Genomic DNA, 16,568 nt, shown 5'->3' on the forward strand with positions numbered 1-16,568 from the left:
CTACACATACTAAGAAAAAAAGGCAACATTTAGCCCCGCCCACCCGCCCTATCTCCATTGTGATGAGTTTTTTTATTCGTCGTGAACCAAGCGAACGAAGCTGAACTGCAAAATACTTATTTCTGTACAAGAAATTAACAATATGTTCTTGAATATTGTGTTGTTCAAAGAATACTATGTATATTAAGAAAAAAATAAAGTCAAATACTAAGCCCCACGCATACCTGCCCCGATTTAAATAGTAAGAAGCGGGGTTTATATTTTGCCTTTTTTTCTTAATGTACATAATATTCTTTGAACAACACGATACTCAAAAACATGTTTGTAATTTCTTGTTAAGAAATAAATATTTTGCAGTTAAGCTCCGCCCCCTTGGTTCACGGCGAATAAAAAAATCATCACAATTGAGACAGGGCGGGTGGGCGGGCTTACTTTTTGCCTTTTTGTTGTACTATCTGTAGATTTGTTTTCACAACATGAAACTTAAAACATGTTTAAAATGGAAAATTTGTATAAGGATTCTTTCAAAAACCAACATCCAATGGCCTAGAGATTCTCCAAAATTTTTCCCAAATTGAAACACCAGGGGCTTCCACGGTTCGTAAAAATTCTTCTCAAAATAAAATACCAATTCTTCAAAATTTCTTTATGTCTCCGAGATCCTTTAAGCCTCATTCAAATTCTTCCGAGAATTAAACACCAAGGCACCCAAATTTTGTAAATATCATGCATAATCAAAATATTAGAGCTTCCAGGTGCTTTAATTTTCTTACAAAAACAGACTACAGAAAGGGCTGAAACTGTGTAAAAATCTTTAAAAAAGGAGAGAGAGAGATTATCTAAAATTCTTTCAAAAATAAAACACCATAGGTTCTCAAGATCCTTTCAAATTCGTCCGAAAATAAAACACCAATGCTGTGAAATTTGTTCAAACACGAAACATCCAACGTCCCTGAGCTTCTTCAAAATTTTTTCAAAAATAAAACACTAGGGACTTCCAAGATTCTTGAAAATTCTTCCAAATTTTTTTGTGTCCCGGAGCTTCTTTAAAGTTCTTTCAAAAATACAATACATGATATCTCTGACGTTTTGTAAGATTTCTTCAAAAGTTAAACACTGAGGGCCTGCAAGATTATTTTATTTTCAAATTTTGTAAACTTCTTACATAATTAAAACACTCGGGTTTCCAGGTGCTTTCATTTTCTTATAAAAACAGAACACCAAAAGGCCCTGAAATTCTATAAAAATCTTAAAAAAAAACTCTGTCTACCCCAGAGATTATTCAAAATTCTTTCAAAAACAAAACATGGTGTACCTATAAGATTCTTTCAAATTCTTTCAAAAATAAAGCGGGCCCCAAAGTTCCTTGAACTTCTTTAGAAAATAAAACACCCAGGTCCTAGGATGCCTTAAAATTCTACCAAAACTAAAACACTAAAAGCCTAGAGATTCTTTAATTTTACAAAAACAAAATATCGAGTGACACCGAGATTCTTCAAAATTCTTTCAAAAATACCTAGAACACCAAGAACTTCGAAGATTCTCAGAAATTCTTACGATAAAGTATCGAGACCTCCAGATTCTTCAAAATTCATATTTCCTTACAAAAATTTACTATTCTAAACGTATTCTAAGTTTCTAAGAATTAAAAAAAACATCATAATTTTTTCTTAATATACATATTATTCTTTGAACAACACGATACTCATCGAGCGACGCTCGAAAAGCCTGGAAGCGGAAGTCGCGAATACCCAATTCGAGAAAGAGCTCGATCGCGGAAATATGGACTTAAATAGAGGCCACCGTCGGGAATGATTATTCAGTCAACAAGCCGAGTCCAGCGAGTGAGCGAATTCTTCCAAGTGAACTACGAAGTTATTCTGTACATAATCGCTGTTATAGTTAGTCGTGTAATTCGAGTTATTAAGAAATAAATTGTTGAGTTTTACCCAAGCCAATTTTATTCGCCCGCTCAACGTAACAATATTTTAAGTGAACGAATACATTCATTTAATATGGAAAATCTAGAAAAACATATTATAAAGTGGTCTTTTTCTTTACGAGTCGCTAGATTTCTAATCGAGGCGCAATCGAACGTTTTTTCGGACATTCAAATAGAACTAGAATTTTTAAAGCGAAATACAAAAATTTTAAAAACGAAAAATACGCTTTTTTGGATCTCCATGGAAATAAAATTTGAAGAAAGTCAACAGAAATTTCAAAATTGTGCTGTTGTGCTCGTGCAGTCGAAATTTTGTGAAAATGGAAGGAGGAAATCGTGATATCAGGAATCGATGTATAATATTTTCGATTCTTGAAGGACTTCGAAGAAAGTGAGAAATATCGACGAAGAAGTTATGCTTGGTTTTTTCCATGAAAAGGTTAGTTCTGTCTAATACATTCATTTAATAATGTCCTATAACTTTTCCTATCTTTATGCCTACAGGCTGAAAAGTTGAAATCTTCTACTTTCTGGTCAACATTCTCCATGTTCGTCACCTTCTGAAGTTCATCAATCATCACTATCCTTTAATGGTTCAAAGTGTTTAAGTATTACACATTCTAACATTAACAATTGTAGTTTTAATATTTATTCGAATAAATAATAATTGAATTTGTTATCTTGTTGCTATATAAAGAAAAGTGGGTCTTTTCTTTACGATTTGGTATAAAGAAATCTAATCAAAAAGTAATTTTTCTTACATATTTTAGCAATTGTTTTGCATATAATTCCGAGCTTTACTAATCATAATACTTATAAAATTAGAGGAGGTGTCAAAAGCTCCTTTTGTGTTAGCGTAGACACAGTCGATTTAATTTTGACAGATACAGCTGTCACATAAGAGTAACTCGACTACAGATTTTGTTGATTATATTTGGATATTTTGGGATTAAGACAAAACAATTACAATATAAACATGGTTTATTCATATTAATTTTCAGTTCCGTGTGTGACATACAATCATAAATTCTGCGAAGCACAACGCCTCAACTTATCCAACCCTCCACTTAGTCCACGTAGCACTGAGAGTCTCACCTCGATTAGCACATAAAAGTGGTTAATAAATAACACAGTTCACATATTAGTAGCCTAGTATACTTTTGATTTCGAAGGGCCGAATAAAATCTGGTGGTAGTTAATCTAAAATGTAGGTAAGTAAGAGTATGATTATCATATATCACGACACTTATAAGCTGCTTATCTTATACATAATAAAAATAATCTTTCCTAAATTACACATGGAGCCATACACTCATCATTTGCATCACGGAGCTCCAGCCTGGAACTGGACGTTTCCAAGCCGGAGCAAATCTTAAGTTAACTCTTTAGTTTTAAAATACACTTAATTATTTACAGTAATACTGTGTATATAGAATAAGTAGAAATATTTTAAAAGCTTCTATGCTATATGTATTTACATATAAAAATTAGCGTAGGTACGTATATAATGGCAGGTTCACAATTAAGGGATTTCGTCAACTAAGAGGAAAGAGCACAAGTGAGATGGCCGGCGCAGCCTCGGCAAGGCCAGCAGTTGCATAGATGGCGCTGCTGTGGTCGGAGAAAACTAAACGTCTGTAGGGTGTGCAAGAATGACCTCTACGGCTGCACCGGCCGGAGCGGTCGAAATAATCAAAGCCGAGGCTATTTGGACCCTTTTACAGAAAACGCAAGTGGAAGTGTAAATGTTAAAACACCGCTTTATGTATTTACAAATAAATATAAATCTCTAGCTCTGTCGTGTTTGACACGTTTAAGCGTACTTTTCCCAAAAGCAACATCCTCCGGTCTCGAAATTCGGTGTTTTAACACGTGCCTGCAACGCATCTATAAATCAACGCGAAATATTCAATCTGAGAAGTCAACTATGACAATAAATCATCGAGTAGCAGAAACATTTAACAATTACATTGCTTTAATTTATATGGCACTATGTTAGTTATAACACAGAGTTACTTAAACATATCGTGTAATTCCTAGTCGCGAAAGAAAAGTATTTCGCTTTACCATACTTAATAGGCGAGTATAAAAAACTTATTTTAAAGAAAGTAAGGTTATCATTTACAAAGTGCACATTTATAGCATGAGGCGCAACATTATCAATCCACGATTGAGATTGTTGCGCCGAAAAACATACGTTTTGGTGTGATACCTATTAGTGAATCTATCATACAAAGAAAATGTCAATGCGTAAACTAAGAGCACGTCATTTTTAGTTAAGGGACTTTAGGAAACTGTATATGATGCACAGGATTAGGGCCACTTTCGATGGGGTGCTGGCGGAGCCGCTGTATATTCTTATGCCGAGGTCTTTTATTTCGTTTTCTGAAACAAACAAATAGATTAGTTGTGACAGGTGTGCTGTTCATAATGGAAATGTCGGCGTTAAGTTTACAAATACAACGAATGTGCGGCGTTTCTGGCATTTCAACTACATTTGCTAAAGGAATATTGAAGAGAGAGTACGTTTATAAATTTTTACTAATACTCCATAAGCTTAAAATGTTGATTAGGAAATGGCATAAACGCAGAACGAGTTTTTCTTCTTTCAATAAATTTTACTTAATATTTAAAAAGATATTACAGGCTTAAAATTGATTAACTGCTCATGAGAGAAAACATTTTCCATTTGTTTTAATGGAAATACTTAGATTCTATTCTTTTCTTCATTCACGAATGCTCAGAAGGTGCTGCTCGCTTAGCCAGTTGACAGGGCTGATAGTAAGTTTGACTTTAAAATTTCTACTATTATCTCCCCATTTAAGTTTTAATCTGAATTTTTTCTGATTATTATCGGAAAATTAAGTACCTATCCGAACGTGTCGTTCTATAATCCCAACAAGTGCGACATCCGACTTCAAATTCAACCGTGGCGACTAAAAATAAAAAAGTCGAAGGAAGCGAACTGCGCAAACTTCAAGAAACTACGATTGTCTATTCCGGAGTTAAAAGCCCGTAAATCCAATAGATCATTTCTAGATTCCGGATAAACCTTGACTGATTTTCAACTGAGAGAATTATCCAGAAATTGGTATTTAGAGTTGTCAAATTAACTGGTGAACTGAATTTGAAGTAGATTTAAAAACTTTGAAAGTTAGGTGAACAATTTCTTGTGTTGATTTTTCCAGAATCACCGGACCAAAATATGGTACTTTTGGAATATTTTGAAAATCAGTTTTAAAAATCAAATATTTCGAAATTCTGGCCCCAGACCATCAACACGTTGTTTTTCGTTTCAATTAGTCGAGATCTGTATCCTAAAATTTTTTGTGGAATTTCACAGAACTTTAACAAAAGCTCAATTTTTCAAATAAAAAAAAATGGTCTTTTTCCGAACACATGCGTAAATTCTAACTAAGAAAGTTTCCTTTGTTCATTTTGGCGTCCGGAACTTTTTTTCTGCTTAATTTTTGCGAGGATTCCTACCATTTTTTCAAAATCTTTAAAATTTAGTTAATAGATATGACAATTTTTGGATTTTTTTTTAAATCCGACTGATCCCATATTTTAATGGATTGTTACGAAATTTTGTTGAAAGCTCAATTTTTGCAATTTGAAATTTTTTACTTTTTTTATAACACTTTTGAAAATTGGGCAATTAATTTATTTTTTGTACCGATTTCAACCTCCAGAAGTGGTATTCGGCGTTATTTCTTCGAAAATTCGTATGATTTTTTCAGAATCGTCCAATTGAAATAAGGCCCTTTTGGAATATTTTAGAAATCAGATCTTGAAACCGAAGATTTCGAAAATTCTAATCGGGAACCATCAAGTCCAGGGAGATCTGTATCACAGAATTTTCTATGGATGGATAGATAATTTTGACGAAAGCTCATTTTTTCAGTATCTTTTCTTTTATATTTTTTTTGAAAATTAAGTAAATCATTTCTGGGTTGATTTCAACATCCGGAAGTGTTTTTCGGCTTCATTGCTTCGAAAATTCTTCTAATTTTTCCAGAATCACCGGACTAAAATATGGTAGTTTTGGAATATTTTGAAAACCAGTTTTAAAAATCAAATATTTCGAAATCTTGGCTCCAGAACCATGATATTTTTCGTTTCAGTTAGTCGAGATCTCTATCCTAAAATTTTTTGTGGAATTTTAAACAACTTTAACAAAAGCTTAATTTTTCAAATTATAAAAAATGGTCTTTTTCCGAACACATGCGTAAATTCTAACTAAGAAAGTTTTCTTTGTTCATTTTGACGTCCGGAACTTTTTTTCTGCTTAATTTTTGGGAGGATTCCTACCATTTTTTCAAAATCTTTAAAATTTAGTTAATAGATATGACAATTTTTGGATTTTTTTTTAAATCCGACTCATCCCATATTTTAATGGATTGTTACGAAATTTTGTTGAAAGCTCAATTTTTGCAATTTGAAATTTTTTACTTTTTTTATAACACTTTTGAAAATTAGGCAATTAATTTATTTTTTGTACTGATTTCAACCTCCAGAAGTGGTATTCGGCGCTATTTCTTCGAAAATTCTTATGATTTTTTCAGAATCGTCAAAATGAAATAAGGCCGTTTTGGAATATTTTAGAAATCAGATCTTGAAACCGAAGATTTCGAAAATTCTAATCGGGAACCATCTAGTCCAGGGAGATCTGTATCACAGAATTTTCTATAGATGGATAGATAATTTTGACGAAAGCTCATTTTTTCAGTATCTTTTCTTTTATATTTTTTTTGAAAATTAAGTAAATCATTTCTGGGTTGATTTCAACATCCGGAAGTGTTTTTCGGCTTCATTGCTTCGAAAATTCTTCTAATTTTTCCAGAATCACCGGACTAAAATATGGTAGTTTTGGAATATTTTGAAAACCAGTTTTAAAAATCAAATATTTCGAAATCTTGGCTCCAGGACCATGATATTTATCGTTTCAGTTAGTCGAGATCTCTATCCTAAAATTTGTTGTGGAATTTTAAACAACTGTAACAAAAGCTCAATTTTTCAAATTAAAAAAAATGGTGTTTTTCCGAACATATGCGTAAATTCTAACTAAGAAAGTTCTCTTTGTTCATTTTGGCGTCCGGAACTTTTTTTCTGCTTAATTTTTGCGAGGATTCCTACCATTTTTTCAAAATCTTTAAAATTTAGTTAATAGATATGACAATTTTTGAATTTTTTTTTAAATCCGACTGATCCTATATTTTTATGGATTGTTAGGAAATTTTGTTGAAAGCTCAATTTTTGCATTTTGAATTTTTTTACTTTTTCTAGAACACTTTTGAAGATTAGGTGAATAATTTATTTCTTGGGCTGATTTCAACCTCCAGAAGTGGTATTCGGCGTTATTTCTTCGAAAATTCGTATGATTTTTTCAGAATCGTCCAATTGAAATAAGGCCCTTTTGGAATATTTTAGGGATCAGATTTTGAAACCAAAGATTTCGAAAATTATAATCCGGAACCATTAACACGCCGTGTTCTCGATTAAGTCCAGGGAGGTCTGTATCACAGAATTTTCTATGGATGGATAGATAATTTTGACGAAAGCTCATTTTTTCAGTATCTTTTCTTTTATATTTTTTTTTTGAAAATTAAGTAAATCATTTCTGGGTTGATTTCGACATCCGGAAGTGTTTTTCGGCTTCATTGCTTCGAAAATTCTTCTAATTTTTCCAGAATCACCGGACTAAAATATGGTACTTTTGGAATATTTTAAAAACCAGTTTTAAAAATCAAATATTTAGAAATCTTGGCCCCAGAACCATGATATTTTTCGTTTCAGTTAGTGGAGATCTCTATCCTAAAATTTTTTGTGGAATTTTAAACAACTTTAACAAAAGCTCAATTTTTCATATTAAAAAAAAATGGTCTTTTTCCGAACACATGCGTAAATTCTAATTAAGAAAGTTTCCTTTGTTCATTTTGGCGTCCGGAACTTTTTTTCTGCTTAATTTTTGCGAGGATTCCTACCATTTTTTCAAAATCTTCAAAATTTAGTTAATAGATATGACAATTTTTGGATTTTTGCTTAAATCCGACTGATCCTATATTTTTATGGATTGTCAGGAAATTTTGTTGAAAGCTTAATTTTTGCAATTTGAAATTTTTTACTTTTTCTAGAACACTTTTGAAAATTAGGTAAATAATTTATTTCTTGGGTTGATTTCAACCTCCGGAAGTGGTATTCGGCTTTATTTCTTCGAAAATTCGAATGATTTTTTCAGAATCGTCCAATTGAAATAATGCCTTTTTGGAATATTTTAGGAATCAGATTTTGAAACCGAAGATTTCGAAAATTCTAATCCGGAACCATCAAGTCCAGGGAGATCTGCATCACAGAATTTTCTATGGATGGATAGATAATTTTGACGAAAGCTCATTTTTTCAGTATCTTTTTTTTATATTTTTTTTGAAAATTAAGTAAATCATTTCTGGTTTGATTTCAACATTCGGAAGTGTTTTTCGGCTTCATTGCTTCGAAAATTCTTCTAATTTTTCCATAATCACCGGACTAAAATATGGTACTTTTGGAATATTTTGAAAATGAGTTTTAAAAATCAAGTATATCGAAATCCTGGCTCCAGAACCATGATGTTTTTCGTTTTAGTTAGTCGAGATCTCTATCCTAAAATTTTTTATGGAATTTTAAACAACTTTAACAAAAGCTCAATTTTTCAAATTAGAAAAAAATGGTCTTTTTCCGAACACATACGTAAATTCTACCTAAAGAAAGTTTCCTTTGTTCATTTTGCGGTCCGGAACTTTTTTCTGCTTAATTTTTGCGAGAATTCCTACCATTTTTTCAAAATCTTTAAAATTTAGTTAATATGACAATTTTTGATTTTTTTTTTAAATCCGACTGATCCTATATTTTTATGGATTGTCAGGAAATGTTTTTGAAAGCTTAATTTTTGAAATTTGAAATTTTTTACTTTTTCTAGAACACTTTTGAAAATTAGGTAAATATGTAATTTATTTCTTGGGTTGATTTCAACCTTCGAAATTCGTATGATTTTTTGAGAATCGTGCAATTGAAATAAGGCCCTTTTGGAATATTTTAGAAATCAGGTCTTGAAACCGAAGATTTCAAAAATTCTAATTCGGAACCATTAACGCCGTGTTTTCGATTAAGTTCAGGGAGATCTGTATCACAGAATTTTCTGTGGATGGATAGATAATTTTGACGAAAGTTCATTTTTTCAGGATCTTTTTTTTATTTTTTCTAAAACAGCTTTGAAAACTAAATAAATCATTTCTGGGTTGGTTTCAACCTCCGGAAGTGTTTTTCGTCTTCATTTCTTCGAAAATTTTTAAATTTTTCCAGAATCTTCAACTGAAATATGGTACTTTTAGAATATTTTGAAACTCAGATTTTAAAACCGAATATTTCGAAAATCTTGAACACGCTGGTTTTCGATTCCACTCATCGACATCTACATCCCAGAATTTTTTATGAATTATTAGGTAATTTTGTCAAAGGCTCAATTTTTCAATATCTTTTATACTTTTTCTGGAACATTTTTGAAAATTAAGTAAATCATTTGTTGGTCTGATTTTAACATCCGGAAGTGTTTTTCGGCTTCATTTTTTCGAAAATTCGTAGTATTTGTCCAAAATCGCCAAATTGGATTCTAAAATCGAATATTTGGAAAATCTCAGTCCACAACCATCAGCACAGTATGTTTTTGCATTTATCCCATTGGGATGTATACCCTAGAATTTTTTATTGATTTTTGGATAACTTTATCAAAAGCTCAATTGTTTAACATAAAATTTTTGACTTTTTCTCGAACACTTTCGAAAATTTTTATCGTTTTTCCAGAACCGCTAAACTTAAATATGGCAGTTTTGGAATATCACACTGTTTTTCGATTCAGTTAGAGATCTGTATCCTAGAATTTTTATGGATTTTTCGGTAATTTTGTAAAAAGCTCAATTATTCAAAATAAAAAAAAGGCCTTTTCCTGAATACATGTGAAAATCGCCTAGAGATTCCTTTGTTTATTTTGACGTTCAGAAGTGTTTTTTTGCTCAATTTCTTCGAAAATTCCTATCGTTTCGTCAAACTCGTAAAAAGAAAATATGACAATTTTTGTTTTTTTTTTTTTAATTTGAATTTGAAGTCGAATGTTCCGAAAATCTTCGTCCGGGACCATCAACACATGGAGATTTTATGGATTTTTAACAATTTTGTCATAAGCTCAATTTTTAAAATACGAAATATTTGACTTTTTCTAAAACACCTTTGAACAGTGAGTAAATAATTTCTTGGATTGATTACAACCTTCGTATTTTTCGACTTCATTTCTTGTTTTTTTTTTTTAATTTTTGTTTCGAAAATTGTTTATCGCAGAGTGCCACAGTTCTAGGTATTCCATCCTAATTTTTTTATTTGACAATGCAGTTTCGCTTCCTAAATAACTTGACTTTTTCGAATAAAAATGTTGCTCTCGGAAAAAAATCTGCCGATTTTCCATTTTTTTTCGAAAATTGTTGATCGCAAAATGCCACGGTTCTAGCCTTATTTGTTAATTAGGTTACATAGCATTTTGCAATTTGGCTTTGATTAATTGAAACGTCCAGAACAAGAATCCGGTTTCAGAAACAATCTCTAGATTTTTTTAAATTTTTTTCGAAAATTGCTTCCTAATTTGCTGATTAGGCCACACAGTGTCCTGTACTTTAGTCTCCAAGCTCATTCGAACTTCTCGAAAAAATTCGATTTCAGAAAAAAAAAATCTGTTTTTGACCTGTTTTGGATTTTTTTTCAAAAATCACTTACCGCAGAGTGCCACCACTCCAGGAATGTCATTGTAATTTGTTTATTTAGGTATGCAGTGTTGTAAAATGTCACCTCTTAACAAATCGATCTTCCCGAATAAGAATCGGCTTTCAGAGAAATCTGCCGATTTTTATACTTTTTTGAAATTTTTTTTTGCCGCTAGTCTGGTCATGTTTCCCTAAATTGTTGATTAGGACACGGACCGTTCTGTAACTTGATCTTTTAGTTAGGTTGACCTTCTAGAATAAGAATTCGGCTTTAAAACCATTTTCCGATTTTTCTGATTTTTTTTTCGAAAAAATTACCTATCCGAAAGAACTATTTTCTAACCATACTGCTTGTTAGGACACCTAGTGTTCTGAAATTTGGATGTTTAACTAATTGGACCCTCCTGAGTGAGAATTCGGCTTCAGAAAGAGTCCTCATTTTTTTAAATTTTTTTTCGAAAGTTGGTTTTCGCATATTGTCACCATTCTGGACATGCCATCCTAATTTCTTGAAATTTGGTTTCTTAACTAACCGAAACTGGCGAAATAAGAATTCGACTTTAGAAACAATTTCCAAATTTTTTAGACTTTTTTTAGAAAATTGCTTATCTATGACATCCTCATTTGCCGATTAGGACACTAGACAACGTGTTCTAAAATTTGATTTCCTAGCCAACTTGACCTTCTAGAGTAAGAATCCGGCTTCAACAATTCCCGATTTTTCAGATTTTCTCACTTTCGAAAAAATGAACTATGAAATTTGGCCTTTTAACTAACTGGATTTTCCTAAATCAGAATCCGGCTTCAGAGAAAATGCTCCTAAAGTTTTGATTTTTTTTTCGGAAATTGCTTTCCGTGGAGAGTTATCCTTTTGGCCATGTCATCGTAATACATGCATATTAGGGCACACAGGATCCTGCTATTTGGCTTCTTAGCTAACCAAATCTTCCGAAATAAGAATTGACTTTAGAAAGAATCTCCAAATTTTTTTGAATTTTTTTTGAAAATTGCTTTTCGCAGATTGTCACCGTTCTAGGAATGCTATCCTAACTTCCTTATTAGTACACGCAGCTCTGTGAAATTTGATTTCTTAGCTAATTGACCCTTTTGGAATAAGAATCCGGTTTCACCGAAAATATCTCAATTTTTTTGAAAATTATTTTCCGGGGAGTGTTCTAACTAACTTGACTTTTCCGAATAAAAAACTGCTTTCAGAAGAAAATCTGTAGATTTTCATGGAATAATTCTCTTTGTTTTTTTTTCTCTATAAATATGATTCATACAAAACTCCATCATTTTATTAAGTTTTTAATAAAAAAAAAACTATTGTATATATTTGAAAGTAATGTCACTTTTTTTTTGTATTTTTGTGTGGATTTTTTTCTAGCGTTTCCCTGTCCTTATTTGCCGTCTTTTCGCTTTTTTTGTCCCCTTGCTTTTGTCGTACTTTTTGTCAACTTTTTTTTATTTCTTTCTTTTAGTCGCAAATTTTTCAAAAGACATGCCCCGATTTTCCGGAATTTTTATTTTTTTTCGGAAAATTGGCAATCGGAAAGTGGCACCATCATTTATCGCTCTGTTCAACCCCTACCAAAGTGATATTCAGTTCATATTCAACTGTCGTGACGAAAAAGCTCCAAGAATTCGAACGGTGCAAACTTCAAAAAGCTGCAATTTTCTGTTCCGGAGTTACAAGTTCACAAATTCAGTAGATCATTTTATAATTTCCGGATAAAACTCGCTGCGGTTCAAATGAAAGAATTATCTGACAACTGACGCTTAAAATGGATAAAAAACGAATCTGTGAGAAAATTACTGCCCCTTATCCCAAAGATTTTTGTGTAATATAAAAAAGATAAAGCTAATTTAGTTTTAAAGAAAAATTGTTGCAGACAATTCAAACACCAAAACGAAATAAATAAAAATATCTAATTTACAGTTGTGTGAAACTAGTCCTAAGTGCTTCTGAAGACCTCTAATTAACACTGTTTTGATTTTTAGTCCTCTTTTTTACGTAACGCGACAATTTCAGACGAAATTACATTTACGTCAAGTTCTAATTCTTCTATCCCGAATCTACTGCTAGCACCAATGACGTCACACGCGGATCCTCGTCTCCACGTTATTTTAATTCGTTCACACGTCGGCGTACCGCCTCTGTAATAAAAAACAAACGAAAATTTTTCACATTTGCTGAAACTGAAGACTACGTTACCCTGTAGCATTTATTTGCTGTTGTATTAGGTACTGGTAGTTTTGGCGCAATTTTGACATATCGGTTGATCAATGGAGTGGAAATACTATGTGAAGAGCATGCCGACTCATCACAATCTGTCACTTAGGCTTTGAGCAGTGGCGTATCACTTGAATTCTGAAATGGGGCATTTTAAAAAGTATATATGTTTTTTTTAGATTAGGCACAACTATAAAGGTTGAAAAAAATGAAACGAACACTATAAGGATCACAACACGCTTCGGAATATTTGTGTTCTTCCCAAAATATTTCCACTCTGCTTAGTTTGTCAGTGAACGAAAGAAGAGAAGGTGAGGACATAGATTTTTGTTTATTTTCTGCTGCACTTAGTTTGTTTAGAAATATGAATTCAATAGTAAATTAAAAATTGTAAAAAATATACGTAATCCCACACATACCAAACCAAGTTCGACAAGTTCCTTACCATTATAGACATGCCTAGGAGACTGGGGTCTGTCTGGAAAAGTCAGGTCTTTACGTTCCAAAAAGTGCAAATCAACCAAGGAAGGTGCATAGAAGACAGGAGTGCATGGAACAAATAAACGATTATTTTAGCTCACTGTGCTCACTCTAGGAACTATATGACCTAGTTCGCTCAGTTATTTATACTGACCTGTCTCTGTGGTCTGAAACGTAAAAGCCTCAGACACGGGGCTCCAGCCGAATTTGTTGCGTGCCTGCACTTTTGCCTCGTAACTTTGGCCCGGTTCTAGTCCTCTAATCACGTAACTCATTGTCTGGAACCCGGAGTTCTGTGCTTGAGTCGCCGGAAGGATTACGTCCCGCCAGTCTGTTCTCCTGTCGATGATCTGCCGGCCGTAAGCGCTCCCGACGTTGTAGTAGACCGAACCGTAGGTCTTGTTTTCCTGAAATCGTAAGCTTTTTAATTCGCGTTGTTTGCGGTGAAGGAGTCCGAGTAATTGCGATTTAAGGATAGCTGGTCAATACACGTTGTGCGCTTTCGAGGGAAAAATGTTTCTGTTTTTTTTGCAGAGAAACATGATCGGGCTCTGGAGCCAGGAAAAATGAGAACTATGCACCATTTTTTGCAGCGGACATGGCTTTGTGGAGCGCTAATGTTTTATAGTGGTGTTCCGCTTCATAATAATAATGAACAAAGGATGCAACATGTTTAAATCGAGTAAAAGTAATTTTGTCTTATTTTTGTTTTATCAATTTTTTTTTGACGACTTGTTACTTATTTTGTAAGTAGTTTATTTTATTTTTAACACTCTCTTCTTTGTGTGCGTATATTCAGACAATTTTTTACGTTCGATTTTTCGTGAAGGAGAAAAAATTATTAAATAATTTTTAATTAAAATTCTTATTTCATGAATAAGATAAATAAGATCTGATAATGAAAAATAATTCATTTTTTTTTAGTTAATAGATTAACTGAAGGATTTTTATTATCTATTTTTCCTATCTCTCGTTATTATTATTTCTTCGCCCTTGAAGTACAATAAAAAGCTTTTTCGAAAAATTAAATGACATAAACTATTTTTTCTCATATTTACACTTTATAACGTACACCTATACACGTATATAATATATGTGGTTTATGAGTGTGCCTTAAATTTTGTCACAGTTATCTTCGTCGATATTTTCTTTTTCTAGCACATTGAATTTGTTTGAATATTTCTTTTCAGCTCCTAGGAAAGTCTTGTCTAAATGACTAGACCAATTTGTTTGTCGCATTTTTTTTTTTTTGATTTTTGATCGTTTTTTTGTAGTCACGTTTTCCTCGTATTGTCTTTTTGTGTACTTTTTTGTTGCGTTTTTTGTCCTTTTTATCGACTTTTGTGTTACTTTTTGTACTCTTGTTTTTTCTCCTGTGTTTTGTCGCTTTTGTGTATGTTTTGTTTTTAGTTTTTTTTTGTAACATTTTTTTGTCTTCTTTTGCCGCATTTTATGTTGCCTTTTGTGGCATTTTTGAGTTCCTTCGTTTAGTCGCATTATTTTGTCGGATTTTTGAACTTGTTTCAGTCGCATTTTTTAGTCATTTTTTGTAAGTTTAGCATTTTTTCTGCAATCTTTTCTTCTTGTTGAAAAATCTTGTAAATATTTTAAGGTTATCTTAATCATGGTAAATCGTTAAGCAAAATTTATTCATTCATCTCAAAGTTTTACAGAATAAATTTTTCGCGTTTCGAAATTTTCAATTTTTTCTTTTCTCAATTTCTCTATAAATCGATTCTTTGATTTTTCAACTTATCGACTTCCCGATTTTTCGACGTTTTCACCTTTTGACTTTTCGATTTCTCGATTTCTCAGTTTTTCGATTTCTTAAGTTGTCGATGTTTCGAATTTAACATTTTTCAATATTTCGATTTTTCAATTTTTCGGTTCTTCAAAATTTTCGATTTTTCAATATTTCAATTTTTGACGTTTGGAAATTTTCGACTTTTCCTTTTCTCAATTTCTCTATTAAGCGATTCTTTGATCTTTCGAATTTACGTTTTCCCAATTTTTCGATTTCTTGATTTCTCTACTTTTTGATTTCTCGATATTTCAATTTTTTGATTTCTCAAGTTTTCCATGTATCAGTTTTAGGATTTTTCGATATTTCAATTTTTAAATTTTTCGATTTTTTGATGTTTATATTTCTCGATTTCTCAATTTTTCGACATTTGAATTTTTTTTAAATTTTAGATATTTCTATTTCTTGATATTCCGATTTTTCGACTTCCCGCTTTCAGATTTTTCGGTTTTTCAATTCTTTGATTTTTAAAGTTTTTGATTTTTCAAGTTTTCAATATTTCGATTTTTCAATTTTTCGGTTCTTCAAAATGTTCTATTTTTCAATATTTCAATTTTTGGCGTTTGGAAATTTTCGACTTTTCCTTTTCTCAATTTCTCTATTAAGCGATTCTTTGATCTTTCGAATTTTCGTTTTTCCAATTTTTAGATTTCTTGATTTCTCTACTTTTTGATTTCTCAAGTTTTCCATGTTTCAGTTTTAGGATTTTTCGATATTTCAATTTTTCAATTTTTCGATTTTTTGATGTTTTGATTTCTCGATTTTTTCAATTTTTCGATTTTTCAATTTTTCGACATTTGAATTTTTTTTTAATTTTAGATAATTCTATTTCTTGATATTCCGATTTTTCGACTTCCCGCTTTCAGATTTTTCGGTTTTTCAATGCTTTGGTTTTTAAAGTTTTTGATTTTTCAAGTTTTCAATATTTCGATTTTTCAGTTTTTCGGTTTTTCAAAATTTTCGATTTTTCAATATTTCAACTTTTGGCGTTTGGAAATTTTCGACTTTTCCTTTTCTCAATCTCTATTAAGCGATTCTTTGATCTTTCGAATTTTCGTTTTTCGAATTTTTAGATTTCTTGATTTCTCTACTTTTTGATTTCTCGATATTTCAATTTTTTGATTTCTCAAGTTTTCCATGTTTCAGTTTTAGGATTTTTCGATATTTCAATTTTTCAATTTTTCGATTTTTTGATGTTTTGATTTCTCGATTTTTTCAATTTTTCAATATTTCGATTTTTCAGTTTTTCGGTTTTTCAAAATTTTCGATTTTTCAATATTTCAGCTTTTGGCGTTTGGAAATTTTCGACTTTTCCTTTTCTCAATTTCT

At 31.7% G+C, this 16,568-nt stretch overlaps 1 protein-coding gene across 5 annotated transcripts in view; it reads right to left on the minus strand.

Moving 5' to 3' along the window:
• Positions 1-2,926: 2,926 nt before the first annotated feature.
• Positions 2,927-16,568, minus strand: part of LOC135127782 (limbic system-associated membrane protein) — an 829,211-nt gene continuing 815,569 nt past the window's right edge. For 3 of the 5 annotated variants that reach the window (XM_064054398.1, XM_064054396.1, XM_064054397.1), the window contains exons 9-11: positions 13,593-13,845; positions 13,404-13,451; positions 2,927-4,327 (exon numbers count right to left, since the gene is read on the minus strand). In XM_064054398.1, coding sequence (XP_063910468.1) covers positions 4,215-4,327; positions 13,404-13,451; positions 13,593-13,845 — 414 coding nt within the window. In that variant the 3' untranslated portion in view covers positions 2,927-4,214. The remainder of the gene's footprint in view (positions 4,328-13,403; positions 13,452-13,592; positions 13,846-16,568) is intronic. The other 2 variants (XM_064054399.1, XM_064054400.1) reach the window with 2 other exon arrangements.

Source organism: Zophobas morio, unplaced genomic scaffold (genome assembly GCF_036711695.1).
Source record: "Zophobas morio isolate AGI-343-1 ecotype UQ-CSIRO unplaced genomic scaffold, CSIRO_AGI_Zmor_V1 ptg000012l, whole genome shotgun sequence".
NCBI classification, from domain to species: Eukaryota; Metazoa; Arthropoda; class Insecta; order Coleoptera; family Tenebrionidae; genus Zophobas; species Zophobas morio.